The 15169-nt window shown below is 46.1% G+C and overlaps 1 protein-coding gene across 2 annotated transcripts in view; it reads right to left on the bottom strand.

The window, feature by feature from the left end:
* Window positions 1-5036: 5036 nt before the first annotated feature.
* MAML3 (mastermind like transcriptional coactivator 3) overlaps window positions 5037-15169 on the bottom strand; it is a 411086-nt gene continuing 400953 nt past the window's right edge. The window contains exons 4-5 of one of the 2 annotated variants that reach the window (XM_053901243.1): window positions 13664-13748; window positions 5037-8635 (exon numbers count right to left, since the gene is read on the bottom strand). In XM_053901243.1, the coding sequence (XP_053757218.1) occupies window positions 7638-8635; window positions 13664-13748 (1083 nt within the window). In that variant the 3' untranslated portion in view covers window positions 5037-7637. The remainder of the gene's footprint in view (window positions 8636-13663; window positions 13749-15169) is intronic. The other variant, XM_053901244.1, reaches the window with a different exon arrangement.

Raw genomic sequence — 15169 nt, 5'->3', positions numbered from 1 at the left:
CCCCCAGACTTCAGGGACTTTAACAAAAGGGAGTTATGAGCACATATGACACATTTTAACATCAGGAAAACGGCTCTCTGTCAATTTCTCTAAAGAAATTTGGACACCCTTGGGGCGCCTGGGTGGCGCAGTCGGTTAAGCGTCCGACTTCAGCCAGGTCACGATCTCGCGGTCCGTGAGTTCGAGCCCCGCGTCAGGCTCTGGGCTGATGGCTCGGAGCCTGGAGCCTGTTTCCGATTCTGTGTCTCCCTCTCTCTCTGCCCCTCCCCCGTTCATGCTCTGTCTCTCTCTGTCCCAAAAATAAATTAAAAACGTTGAAAAAAAATTTAAAAAAAAAAAAAAAAAGAAATTTGGACACCCTTGAGTCTGTTGTGAGCATCTTCAAGGAGCTGTTTATTGGGACTTTCCTTTTTTGTGGGTACAAAGGAAGTTTAAAAAAAAATTTTTTTTAAATATTTATTCATTTTTGAGAGACAGAGACAGAGTGTGAGTAGGGGAGGGGCAGAGAGAGAGAGGGAGACACAGAATCTGAAGCAGGGTCCAGGCTCTGAGCTGTCAGCACAGAGCCCAAGGACTGTGAGATCATGATCTGAGCTGAAGTTGGACGCTTAGCCCTTAAATGACTGAGCCACCCAGGCGCCCCAAAGGAAGTTTTAAGGACTATGAATAGGGGCGTCTGGGTGGCTCAGTCGGTTAAGCGTCCGACTTCAGCTCAGGTCACGATCTCGCGGTCCGTGAGTTTGAGCCCCGCGTTGGGCTCTGGGCTGATGGCTCAGAGCCTGGAGCCTGCTTCCGATTCTGTGTCTCCCTCTCTCTCTGCCCCTTCCCCGTTCATGCTCTGTCTCTCTCTCTCTCTGTCTCAAAAATAAACGTTAAAAAAAAAAAAAAAAGACTATGAATAATAGGAAAATAAATAAAGGTAAACACTAGTGTTTCCAGAATAGTGGGAAAGACATTACAACTCTTTGCATCCCAAATAGCACTACTACATATTCCCAATACGCTGAGAACGTATCGGTCTGGGAACGGCGATATCTGGATACTAGTCTGGGTCCCCCACTCATTGGCTGTTTGATGTTGACTAAGGCACCTCATCCATGAGGTTAGTGGAGCCAAGAGGTGGAGACCAGAGCCAGCCGGCACTAATCCGGTTCTCCCGCCTGCTGCTCAGGCTACCGCCGCGCTTTGTAGCACTCTGCCTGTCTTCCTTGGGAAAAATGGGGCTAATACTCACTAAAATGCTGTGTTTCTATGGTCTTTTTACACTTTCGTTTTCTGATCAGTTACAGTGACTTGTATTGTGACATTTTAATTGTTTCACACATTGAAGACAATAAGGAAGAAAGAATGCAAAATTTTGACCCTGAGGAACAATTACTGCGTAATCATATCCTTCGGAAGTAGGGAAAAGAACGCACAACTTTCCCAATCTTACACTTGAGGATTTATAAACAATTTCTATTTTGCATCTAAACTGGAGCTATTTAAAAAGGTAAACTACAAACACACACACACACACACACACACACACACAGAATTTGGTTAAAAACTTGTGGAAAAAGAAGATGGGTACACCAGGATGTCAGAGCTTTGTATCTTTAAACATTTGAATCATAAAATTTTCCTTTGTTCTAATTCTGTTGTCACCAGGGCAAACTCTTGATTATTTTAATTCCTGTACATTTGCCTACAAGGAGCAAACATGCTGGCCAGAGAAATGTGAGTTTCTTTTGTTTGTGGTATGTATGTATATATATGTATACACACATACACAGGAGTTGATGGATTAAAATTTTTTTAATGTTTATTGATTTTTGGGAGAGAGAGAGTGAGCGAGGGAGGGGCAGAGAGAGAGGGAGACACAGAATCCGAAGCAGGCTCCAGGCTCCAAGTTGTCAGCACAGAGCCGCAGGCGGGGCTCCAACCTGTGAACTGTGAGATCATGACCTGAGCGGAAGTAGGATGCTTAATGACTGAGCCACCCAGGTGCCCCATGATGGATTTTATTTTGAATGTTTTTATTTATTTTTGAGACAGAGAGAGACAGAGCATGAGCAGGGGAGGGGCAGAAAGAGAGGGAGACACAGAATCAGAAGCAGACTCCAGGCTCTGAGCTGTCAGCACAGAGCCTGACGCAGGGCTCGAACTCACGGACTGTGAGATCATGACCTGAGCTGAAGTCGGAGGCTTAACTGACTGAGCCACCCAGGCGCCCCTGGATTTTATTTTTAGAAATCAGATTCATTGGCTCAAAAAAGTCAGTGTTATGAAAAAGGATGGAGAACTGTTCTTTTTTTTTTTTAAGTTTATTATTCTTGAGAGATAGAGACAGAGCATGAGCAGGGGAGGGGCAGAGAGAGAGAAGGAGACAGAATCTGAAGCAGGCTCCAGGCTCTGAGATGTCAGCACAGAGCCAGACGCGGGGCTTGAACTCACGAACTGCGAGATCATGACCTGAGCCGAAGCCAGACGCTTAACCGACTGAGCCACCCAGGCGCCCCATAGAACTGTTCTATATTAAAAGAGTCTTAAGGGGCATAAAAACCAGATGGCAATGTGGGATCCTTGACCAAATCCTGCTTGGAAAAAACCAGCTATGGAAGACATTTGGGAGACGATAAGGACAATCTGAATATAAAGTGAGAATTAGATGATACTGAGGGAATTAATGTTCATTGTGTTGTGTGACAACGATCTTGTGGCTAGGGAAGAGATTCTTGGGAGCTGCGTGTTGAGAGGTTGAGGGGTGAAGTAGCTAATGTGTCGAACTTATTTGGACAAGTACGCACGTCAGGCATATATGGCAAAGTGTGTAGTTATTCGCTGTACCCCTGGTCTACTTTTGTTTGATAACGTTCATAACAAGAAGTTTCAAAATCCTTTCTATGAAGTTAAAACCTGAAATCGGTTTCTTGGCAGTGGTGAAGATCTGTTTCAAGTCGAGCACTACAGGCCTGACTGTTGGGCCACAGCACCCGTGCTGGCCCGGCAGGGACACTTGGGCCCCCCTTGGGTGCATGCTGCCATAATCGCCTCCACCTGTCACGTGAAATCATGCAGGTCGTGGTAGCTTCCCCAGAGGACACCAGAGTGGTGTCAAATGTCCTTGGAACTTCAAAAAGAGACTAGAGGAGAAGACTGGAGAGAGAAGAGGGGGAAAAAATGAAAAAGAAAATCTAGCGACAGAGGGCTGGCTGTACAAACAAGTAGCCCTGTTCCGTTCCCTGGCACTTCCCCTCCCCCACGGCCCTTTGCAGGGTTGCAGGTGGGTGGGGTGAGGCCAAAAAGGTCATTAATAAGGAAAAATCAGGTCATTTGTTTTTCACCCTTTGTCTCCAGACACAGCTTTCCTTGAAAAGAAGGGTCAAGGGCTTCTGAGTGCTCAACTTTCAGCAACAAAATACATGTCACGGGGCAGATGCCTGGTGACTTCCTAGAAAGAAGATGTTTATTCTCCACCTCTTCCCCCACCACACATTCACTGCATTGGGATTTTAAAAAGGTCAGTAAGATTACATCTAAGAAATCATCTTGAAGGAGAAGGGGATGCCATTCATTCAGTGCACAATGTGTTTTCGTGTGAATGAAACTACGTGGTTTTGACTACTTGGGACTAGAAGTACTCAACTCTCCTCGGCTTCAAGATTTCATTTCTGTTTATCAGCCTTCCCACCCTCCACCCCCCGTCAGTTCCTTTTTCAACCTCCTGTTCTCTGGCGGAGTGCTAAGCCCTTATCGCTGGGACAAAGCACGTTGTCATACTGTTTTCTCCATGCTGTCATGTGCCAGCCAGTCTGGAACCACAGTGCCCCATCGGTAGGGCCGGGCTGTGACTCAAACGCATTCTTCCTCTTGGTTTGTATCTATTAAAACTCACCTTTGTTTTGGATCTGTTTCTGATGATGACTTTATTGTTTTTGTGGCTTTTTTTTTTTTTTTTTTTGCTTAACCCAGGTAGTTTTGCATTGTGTTGTTTTACTATGCCTTTTCGAGTTTCATGGAAGTCTCAGGGACAGGTCTCCTAAAGAGGAGGAGTGGATTCACATGTGTGTGATTCCTTAAGGAAGGTCCCCCCAGGAGGGTAATCGGAACGGAGTGGGGAAGGACAAGAAGCCAAGTGAAGGGACTTCAGGCAAAGTCCCGGTGTTTGCCTGAGGCCGCAGGGGAGCTCTGGAGGACCTAAATCCTATCTCAGGGCTTGTCCAGGAAGCCGAACTATCTTCTCACACACTTGCACTAGCGACTCATTGATTAATGTTGATCTGGAGAAATGCAAACCTCTAAGCATTTCCAACAACCTGTGGATGGTGCGGGCAGAGCAAGGGCTGGAAGTAAGGTGTGCGTGGATTGTGTGTGTGTGTGTGTGTGTGTGTGTGTACGTAAGTGTACATGGACAGTGTCCACTATAGTGGGGCAAGACCCCTTTGTTACTTTTCCTTCCATATATCCCTTGAGGATTTTTTTTTTTAATATTAATGTTTACTTATTTTTGAGAGAGAGAGAGAGAGAGAGAGAGAGAGTGGGGGAGGGGCAGAAAGAGAGGGAAACACAGAATCCAAAGCAGGCTCCAGGCTCCAAGCTGTCAGCACAGAGCCCGACGCAGGGCTTGAACCCACAGACTGCAAGATCATGACCTGAGCTGAAGTTGGAAGCTTTACCGACTGAGCCACCCAGACGCCCCTCTTTTTTTTTTTAATGAAAATTTTACTATCAGTTTTCCAAGTCCTCTGAATGAACCAGTTGAAATGGAACAGTTATGGCACATGATTCCACAAATGGACTTCATTATGTTCCTTTCAAAGCTGGCTTTTTCTCTTCCCTTTGCTACATCCCTTGGGGTGAAAATTTAAAAAGTTTTAGTTGTGTGGTTGAGTTAAAAAGACTGAGAATGGTTGATCTCCACTGTTAAATAGTTAATGATATCAAGAATTTTGAGACAAGAACTGCAGTTAACCAATTAAAACCCAGGCATAAGTATATCTGTTTAATTAAAGCTGGAGACCCAGTGACAACCCTAAAATAAACTATATTTGGGATTGATTCAGATAATGATCTTTTATTTGTTTTCTTTTCTTTAAAAGTGGTATGTCAACATCACTTCATTTCTACATTTCCGAGTTCTGTACATAATTCTTAAAAGGAAATAAGCAATGCTCAATGTACAAAGTAAAAACAGAAAACTAGAAAAATCTGAATAAAATGGAGCAAGTTGCCATAGGTCATACAGTACAAATTAGTCATTAGATGTCATCTGAAGTGCGATACCACTGCTGTGATGATGAGTTAAAGAATGAAATAAAAATACTCTATTTTAAACAAACAGTATATATATATTTATATGTATATTTTTTTACAGATAGTAGACCCAGTGATATCTGCAGTATTGTAAAAACTTATTTACAAATAACTTTTTTAGACATTACATATACATCAGCACCGTAGTAAAAACAAAAACAAAAACAAAAACAAAACGACCTTATTAAAATCTACCTCTCTATTTAGTTGGTCCCAGTACTAAGCATTTGGAGGAAGCTTTTACAAGGTAATGGAGCCCCCTTCTCTCCATCAGCCACCCCCAGTTTCTCATCGTTGCTTATATATTTGTTTCCTGTACCTTTCAGAAAAAGGTAATTATGCTTTCTGTTTTCTTGTTTGTTTACTTTGTGTATTTTTTTGTTTTTTGTGTTTTTTTTTTGGTTTTTATCTGTTTCCACTCAAGAGTTTCCCTGGTGGTGGCCCCTCCCCAGGCAAGGGGCTTACGGTCACCTGCCACCACCTCTTCCCAGGGTACAGCCTCTGCCTGGGCTCTCGCCCACCCGGCCTCCCCTGCTCTCCATCCTGCCCCTTGCTCAGGAGATCCACTACCTTGGGACGTGGCGAGCAAGCCAAGGGCAGTGTTTGCCTGCCTGCCTGTCTCCATCCTCTGGCCCCAGCTTCCCATTCGAGCCCCCTTCTCGGGACCCCTTCTGAGTACAGCCAGTCCAGCCTCCCACAGCCTTGGTCCACGTGTGGCGCAGCGGGGTGCATGTGAGCGTACAGAGGGAGCCAGCCTTTCGGACACGGAGCAGGTGGGTGGTGGGAGAAAAGCACGCGCCATTCTTACTCTGGATAATAATTATGCCGCATGGCCTCCAAAAACGGGACAGTGGGAACAGCAGCAAGGACTAAAAAGACAAGCCTTACAGGAAGTGGTAGAGGTTGTCATCCCTTCCGACAGACTTCGCTTAGGGCAGATTGGAGTGATTTACAAAGAGAACGACTGTACAGGACTTTCTGAGCGGATTACTTTGCCCATATGGGAGGAATTGTATCTTCCTTCTTTTCATCATCAAAATGTGTAAGGTGGGGCAATTGATTTTTCAGTTCCTTGTCTCTCAGTGTTTTAGATTTGTCTTTCCAGTGAGTAGGGATTAAGGGCAAGGCCAATTTCAGAGCAACACCCCCGGGGTTCTTCCAAAGGGAGCCAGAGTCAGTGACCATTGGGGCCATTCCTCCCAGGGTGTCCCAGAAGTGTCAGGTGTGGCTCCTATAAACCCACCGTCGAACATCAGAGGGGCCTGCTCAGTTCCGGGCGGAGAATATTCACTCGACTACATGTTAGAGCAAAAAAACTCCAGTGTTGCCTTTGCATTTCAGGCACGGTCTACGTTCTTGCGTTTATTCTGATTCTGCCCAGGCCCCCTAAAGACAAAAGCTTCATTTCTTCTGGAATAGTCTGTAAGGAAAAGCAGGGGCAGGATGGGGTGGAGGCAAGAAGGAACAGGGTGGGGAGGGGTGTGGGGAAAGACGACACAGCATCCAGTCGGGGTCTCTCCACCCCGTGGCCACCAGAAATAGATGTGAACTGCCTGGACGTTATCAGTATCGCACCGAGGCCCCAGGAGGCTCCGGCCCAGCTGCCCCAGGGGACCGCCACCACAGTCACCAGCAGAGGGCTGCCTCCCCCAGGACTGCCGGACAGACCCTTCTCTAGGCTCACGTGGCTTTCCTTGAGAGGCAGCTAGCAGCAACGCCTCTAAAATTCCTGAGGGTCATCACGGGCAGCAGACAGGCTTGTAAGATCCTTTGTAGTCTCCCTGTGACATCTCACTGTTCTTCGTGTCCACCCTCCAAACACAGTAGCACGTCTTGACGCCTGACAGCTCTTTCCAGCCAGAGTTCAGCGCACTTCTGACCTGCGCTCTTGGCCTGTGCCACCACCCAGCAGCCTCCGTGGGATTCTTCCCGGCCCCGGGCTCTGCGGTCTCCGGAGCTGGGCCAGGAGGGGCTGACGGACACCCCACACCGGGCAGCAGAGGGACGGGCTGGAGCAGCTCTCCCTGGGCTGGGCGGGCACAGGGAGTGCGGGGCCGAGGGGCTTCAGATCTGTCTTCCCCACCTGCCTCCAGTGTGTCTCCCTCTCTCGCAGCAGGGACCTGCGTGGCGTGTTGTCTTGAGTGCTGTGTGAAAATCAGGTGAAACGAGGCCCAGTGGGGGCTGCGGATTGGCACCTGGATCTTTCACTGTGGGCCAGCTGCAGTTTTGCTCAGTTTCCGTGGGTCAAAAAAACGAAAAACAGGGATGGCTCAACATCCTGTTTCTTTCTCACGTTTTAAGCTTTCAGCACTAGAGTTGTGGCTCTTGGGGCCTCCTCTTGACTAGGGGTTCCCAAACAACTCATCGAGCTCCTGCATCCACTCATCCCCCGGCCCCCCTTTGATGATGGAGTCCACGAGGTCTGCACTGTCCGAGAGGCCGGGGAAGGAAGCCCCGGCGGCTTCGCCGCTGTAATTGTATGCCATGTCCTGAGGGGGGTTCCGCTCGTAGGCCTGGCTCTGGCCGCTTGGGGCGAAGCTGCCACTGGGCATCTGCTGCTGTGCCGGGGGCTGGCTGAACGCTGGCATGCCGGGGACACCCTGGCTTAGGCCGGACATGACCATCGGCCTGGCCTGGCCGCCGCCTTGCTGCCCCGGGAGCGGTGGCATCATCTGCCGACCCATGGCAGCTGGGTTGAGGGTTCTCACCGCGCCGGTGTTAGCATCCACAACCTGGCCCAGTCCCTGTGGGAAGTGTTGCTTGGTCAGCCTCGGCTGGCCAGCCTGAAGTGGGTAGCTTGCACCGTTGTTGAATGATCCCAGTTCTCCACTAGTCCTCCCAGGCATCCCCTGTAAGCTCCTCTGCTGCCAGCTCTGCGTTCCCTGCTGGACCGTGCCCATGATGCCCTGCAGCCTCGGTGGGCCCTGGGGCCTCGGCAGAGCCTGGCTCACGGGCCCTTTCATCTGCTGGTGCTGTTGGCTGATGGCCGAGTTCACCAGCATGCTCTGTCCAAAGCCACTCACCATGCCAACCCCTTGCCCGGAGGCGGGCTGCCTTGGCCCCTGGGCTTGGTTGTGTGCGATGCTCATGCCACTTTGGTTTGGGTGCTGCAACATTTGGGTCATTCCTGGGCTCATACTGTACATTCCGGGTTGGCTGGTAGGTGTGTTACTATAAGGGGCCAGTCCCATCTCCGACTGGGCTGCTGCCGTGGCCATTGTCCCTGGGTTCTGGGAGGGTCCCATTCCCATCATGCCCGCATTCTGTGCCATCAACCGTGATGTTCGAATGCTCTGGAGGGCTGCTTGGCTTCTCACGGCTGCTATATCCTGGGGAGAACCTGCAGGGGGAAAAAAATGGACCCATTCACTCATCTCAATATGCACGTTACTGTAACACATCGCTGGAATTTTCTTTAGGAATAACCAAATTCTTTTATATGAAAAGATCCACAAAAGTGATTATTTTTCTGACTGTAACATATGCTGATTACAAAAAATTTGTAGGACGCTGAAAACTACAAAAGTACTTAAATTCCCACCATCAGAGATAACCACCACTGTTTTATAGACACATGAAAATAGGGATCCTACTGGATACTGGACACGTGCTTTTGTAGTTGTCTTGATAACTCTGTGATTATTATTTTCACTTGCGGAAGCAAGATGTTTCTCACTCTTCTGGATAGGATGCCACCCTCAACCAATCAGATACCATTTTTCTTGGAGGTGAGAGAGAATTCACCTCCTGGGCTAAATTAAGAAGAAATGGCCGATCACTTTGTGTTTTCTCTTTGTGAAGTGGAACACGGTTTAGTAGAGAATACTATCAATAAAGACCATTAGACTAATTTCCCTTAAGACTTGAGTAGGATTTGAGAGGTTAAAGGCCACTGCTCCTGCTAAGAAGCTATTTCGACAGATGGGACACTTTTTGGATCCACTCTCTAGATTTCCACACGCTCCAGATTGTCTGAATCATGACATGTCAGTGCAAAATGGCCAGCTTCCTGAGCTAGAAAAAGAAATCATCCTGCTACTTGCTCTTTGGCAATGAACTTTATGCATTTCTCCAGCAAAGTCCACTCACTCCTTCAAATCGGCAGTGACTACTTCTCTCAGCAGATTGCTAACACGGTTTTTAATGATGCTGTTTAAAAGTTGGCCAGAGTCTGAATGCCAAGTCCCTCAACTCTAATTAGGCATTTGAGTGAGTCCTTCTTTACATGTTCCTAAGAAATTTCCAAATCAGCCAAGAGAATAGAAATGTCACCCTGAGAACCCCAGTCAATGCTGTAAAGGGCTAGGAGGTGCACAAAAATGAGTTTTTCCTATGTCCCAGCTAATGACTGAGTCTCTAAGACCAAGAAAAATAGTTTTTTTTTTTTCTCCTGGACATTTAAAAAAGATGCAGCCTGGGGGCCAATCAATATTATAAGCAAATGTGATACTACCTGCAACTGGGATGAGGTGGGATGAAAAGCCAGACGAGAACAGTCTAACCTTGTTAAGCTTGGCACCTTGGCAGATAAGTGTGTTTCTGTCTTCCTGATGGGGTTATTGATTTCTGGGCAGCAACTATGTCTCCATATTTTCTTTCTTTCTTAAAGAAAGAAAATTATGGGAATTTTGATTATGACTTAAGTTTTTGTGGCCTGAGATCAATATCATGCTGCATTGAGAAATGAAATGGTTACTGTGGGGAAACCCGAAAGGGCTGGAGAGATCCCTAGAAATGTTTCGGTTTTCTGTTTTAAGCTTCGTTATATCGAAGTGATTTAAAAAAAAAATCAAAAGTTCCTGTTAAACACTGGATGGTGGTATATATTGTCTGTAATCTTGTTACGAAGTTTTGTGACCTTAACGACTAAATTTGTATCGACTGCATGGCCAATCTGATCAACTGTGGTGAAATGGGTTATTGAGTTGTTTGTAAAAAAAAAAAAAAAATTTAAGGAGAAAATATTGCTGACTCGGAGACTGATTGGCTAGACCCAAATTGCATAAACAGACTGATGAGCTGCTGGAAAGAGACAAAAAGACTTCCATTTTTTTTTTTTTTTTTTGGACATTTTTGTTGTATGTTTATAATGGATATGTTGAGGGACTGGATATGGTCTGGGCTACTTTTGTGAATGACAAGTAGGTTCCTTTCTTTAGAGGACAGAAATGCTGCAATGCCTTTTAAGAGGTATTAAAGCATTAATCCGAGCCAACCTTTATCTTTAGTACAAAGCGACTGTGCTATCTAGGTGTAACTCTAATGAAAAAAAAAAAGGCATTTTAAAACCAGCAATCAGCTCCGTATTTTCATCCTAGGTACAAAGAAACAAACCCTTTTTCTTAATCTAGTTTTATGCCTTCAGTAATTTTATTTATTTATTTATTTAGAAAGCTTATTTATTTATTTTGAGAGAGAGAGAGAGAAAGAGAGAGCACAGGGGAGGGGCAGAGAGAGAGAAGGACAGAATCCCAAGCAGGCTCTGCACCGCCAGTGAGGATCTTGATGCAGGGCTCGAACTCACAAACCGTGAGATCGTGACCTGAGCCGAGATCAAGAGTCGGAAGCTTAACCGAGCCACCCAGGTGCCTGACTTTCAATAATTTTAAATATATATAGAAAAAAATGCAAATGTGTCCAAATAATTACCTTGTCTTTATCTGATTACTATATCAGTTAAATAATAGACTAATTTTCCTCTTCTTCTTCTTTTATTTTTGTCTAAAACTGATATTATTGTGGGACACTGTACTCAAGTTAATTTTCTTATCCACTGGTTAACATCACCATGTGAAAATCTTCCATATTCAAATAGAGATCACATGCAATTTTTTCTTAAAAGGGTCTGTTTTCTCTTTTTACTCACAGGAAGCCTATATTTGTGAAAAATAAGCATTTCTCCATAGGCATGCAACATTGCCCAGAGGCACCATACTCAGTAAGAGAAAGATAGTCATTAAACCTTTGAAATGTGTAGTGGGGGAGTATGTGTACGTTCCCAAGTAAGTGATTCCTAACGAAACTCTCCAAGGACAGTATTTCTTATCTATACCAATTTGCTATTTTCCTAGATACACACTATTATGATATCTAGGGTGTTAGTAAAATAAAATAGAGAAGAGAGTGAAAAAAGAAAAAAAATGCATCATTTAGCTCAGGGACCGCACCATGGGCCTGGGTGTTCAACTTAAGTACAGCTAAATTTCCAGGTTGATTACCTGTGGGGTGGAGTTTTAGAAAAGTTCAAAGAGGGGCTCCTGGGTGGCGCAGTCGGTTAAGCGTCCGACTTTAGCCAGGTCACGATCTCACGGTCCGTGAGTTCGAGCCCCGCGTCAGGCTCTGGGCTGATGGCTCAGAGCCTGGAGCCTGTTTCCGATTCTGTGTCTCCCTCTCTGTCCCTCCCCCGTTCATGCTCTGTCTCTGTCCCAAAAATAAAAATAAACATTGAAAAAAAAAATTAAAAAAAAAAAAAAAAAGTTCAAAGAGTAGAACTTTTAACCTGGACCCAAGGCATACAGAATAACTCATAATACAGAGGAAGCATTAAATGTTGGTGGGTCCCTTTATTCCAAAAGATAATAAATGAATTACGAACCTAGAAAATGCAAGGGCCACTATGCTGGGTTTATAAGATTTTGTATTTTTAATTAGTTCTTGATATAAATTACCAGTTCGTAAAGTGCGGCCCTTGGGCCAGCAGCAGCAGCAAGGACTCCTGGAAGCTTGTTAGAAGTGCAAATTCTCTGGCCCGACTTCAGACCTCTGGAATCAGAGACTCTGGGGGTGGGGCCAGGCCATGTGTGCTTTTACAGGCTCCGCTGGTGATTCTGATGCAGCTAACGTTTGAGAACTACTTGTAGGAACCTAGGAAGGCTCTGTGTCTGCAGCAAAAATTATGCGTGTAACGGTGACCATTTCCACACCCCCTCTACCCATGACCAAGTGAGAAACAGAATTCTTCAAAGAATATCGGCACTGATTTAACACACATAACACCTGTGCACAGCTTCATTCCTTTTGTCCTCCCCTGGGTCAAGTCCAAAGGGGTCTGATACATGTGTTCCAGGGGTGGAAGGAAGTGGTCGCTACTCAGGCCACTGCCTTTCCACAGGCAATCTTCACTGAGATCTGGCCGTGAACACCAGTGGCTTTCAGACTCTTTAAACCACTACTCACAGCGTGTGATCCAGTATATACACATACTGGTCTACAACAGAAACAAAAGTTTCCCTTATTATGATACACTCTCATCAGTTTTCTATTATATTCCTTTTAAAAAAATGTTGGTTGGGACCCATTATCTTTACAACCTACTTGTGTGTTGCAACCCAAAGATTGAACAATGCTACCCGAGATCATGAATTTTTCACCCCCTGTGAATTTTTCACAGTCTACGAGAAGCGTAGCACTTGCGACATGGCCACACAAAGTCTGTATTCGTTTATATATATGCATATTTATATGCAAGGGGCCCCATAGCTTCTGGCAGATTCTTGAAGCGACCGACAACCGGTAACACTTGAGAAATTAGGACCCAGGATCTAGGTCCCATGAAAAGGGCAGAGGATGGGAATTGGGGTTTCTGCTACTAGGCGACCCCTCTAGCTCCCTGAAAATTCCTGTGATGAGACTGGGATGGTTGTCAGGCTGATCCTCTACCCCATACAAGACCCTCAGGGGTGCTCTCTATTGGAGATGGAAGGGATCGATATTTGAGTGGACTTTATACTTCATAAAGGAATGATAACACTGAGCACACAATATGCCCCTTGCTACTGGGTCATGAATCATCAGGGTTTCTGCAAAGGGCAGCAGGATCAAGATAGTCCAGTCAAACTCAAGCCGCTTTGGTCTTCTAGATTCAGCAGAGATCGGTGGTTGCTGCAAGCCAGATTCTTCCCAAGTGGATGTTTGAAGTGGGGCTGTGGCCAGCTGACATGCTGGGATTAGCGAGAAGGATGTGGCACAGGACTGTTCCTCCCATGCTCCCTGAGATGACGATCCAGACAAAGACAAGGCTGATGCTGGACTAGCCAGGCACCAGTAGGTCCCCGTTGGCTGTTAAACTATTGAAATACTTGTGTATCGTTGGTAAAGAACAGTTACCCCAGCCCTGCCCCCCACAGCCACTCTGACCCCTGCCGGGGCCAACCAGGGCCTCTCTGTGACGCAGCCACCAAAAGGTTAATGCTTGCCACAGCAGAGGGCTCCAAAAATGCATTCTGACTGACTGGCACCCTCAGTTTTAACATATTTTTAATATTACCTGAACCCAAACACAGCACAGAAGGCAATGTCACTGGCTACACGCTCACTCACACTTCACGGCTGGAAGGTATAAAACGGAAGAGGTGTGCACTGGCCTCACCTTGAAACTGATTGACCTGCTGCACTGGGTATGGATTCCGTTGCTGTTGGAGGTGCTGGCGGGGTAAATGTGATTGCTGCAGCTGCTAGAACGACAGGACAAGGACAGGGAGGTGACATGGGGAGAGACGATTAAATATTGTGGCGGTTTTGAGGAAGGCAGTTTTTTCAAAAACTAAACTTTGTGTTGAGGAATCAGGTGCATCCAGGCAAGTGTGCAAAGCATGGGTCTGATGGATTTTCACAAAATGAACACATCCTGTAGCAACATAACCAGCATCTAGATCAAGGAACCGAGCACCGCTAGCATTCCCCTCATGCCCCTTTCCAGTCACGACCCACCGCAGGGACCCACTTCATCTGACCAGGGAGCCACCTAACAGTGCAGACTAGTGACATCTGCTTTTGTGCTTCGTATAAGTGGATTCATACAACGTATTGGTGTCTGGCTTCTTGCATTCATCATTATATTCATGAGGTTCATCCGTGTTGATGCGTGTAGTTGTGGCCTGTTCACTGTCACTGTTGAGTAGTATTCCTTCCTATGAACGCATACACCATGGCTTACTTATTTACCTATTCTGCTCGTGACGGGCATTTAGAGTGGTTCCTGTCTCGGGCTGTCACAAATACTGCTGCTATGCACATCCTTGCACGTACCTTTCGGTGACTATCTGGCATATCTGATGTGTAGACTTGCTGGCTCACAAGGAGTGCGTATTGAGGGAGCCAGTCTTGGCTTTGACTTTCCAACATCAGCTTGCACGTCTTCCTTAGCACTGTGGGACCCAGCTCAAGGGACGAGCAACTGATTTTTAATGACCTAAATAGCTGCTTCCGGTATAGGAAGATGGGATTCTCAGGGGCTATAAAAAAGGCTAATCTTATTCCCACCAGGCCACACTGCCTGTAAAATACATCTCCGCAAGTAAAATATACAGCGTTTAGTGCCTTAAGGAAACCGCGTGGGACTCCACATGTACCAGGAGCCAGAGGCTTGTGATTTTTGTCTTTCTTCTTCCACTCGCGGGGATTTTGCGCTGCCGGAGCTGTTACCAATCTACTAGAAAGGCTATTATGATCATTACCATGCTGTATGTGAAAAGGGAAAGAAAATAAGGGTGAGGTGGAAAGAGCAGAGAAAGGGGTTTTAGTTCCCAGTCTGCCGTCAAGTAGCTGCGTGACCTTCGCCATGTCATTTAACCTCCTTCTGCAGCTGCTGAATATTCATTGAGCACCTTTCATCCGCAAGGGCTTATAAAGAACATGGACCAAGGGCCCTGCTCTTTAAAGTGTTCATTATAAAAATAACACACATTGGTCACTTCTTAACACATGTGTTTATTTCTATTTTTTTCTTCTTTGTTTTTGTTTCTGGGCAGCTCTATAATTTTCTTTCTCTTTCTTTCTTTTTTTTCTTTTCTTTTCTTTTTCTCCACAAGGCCAGCCAGCACTCTGGCAACCAAAGAAAAAAAAGGCTCTGCCCTGTTCACCTCATCCTGGGGTG

The sequence above is a fragment of the Panthera pardus genome, unplaced genomic scaffold (assembly GCF_024362965.1).
Source record: "Panthera pardus isolate Hobbes unplaced genomic scaffold, ASM2436296v1 HiC_scaffold_13, whole genome shotgun sequence".
NCBI lineage: Eukaryota > Metazoa > Chordata > Mammalia > Carnivora > Felidae > Panthera > Panthera pardus.
This window is presented reverse-complemented; position numbering and strand designations above follow the sequence as displayed.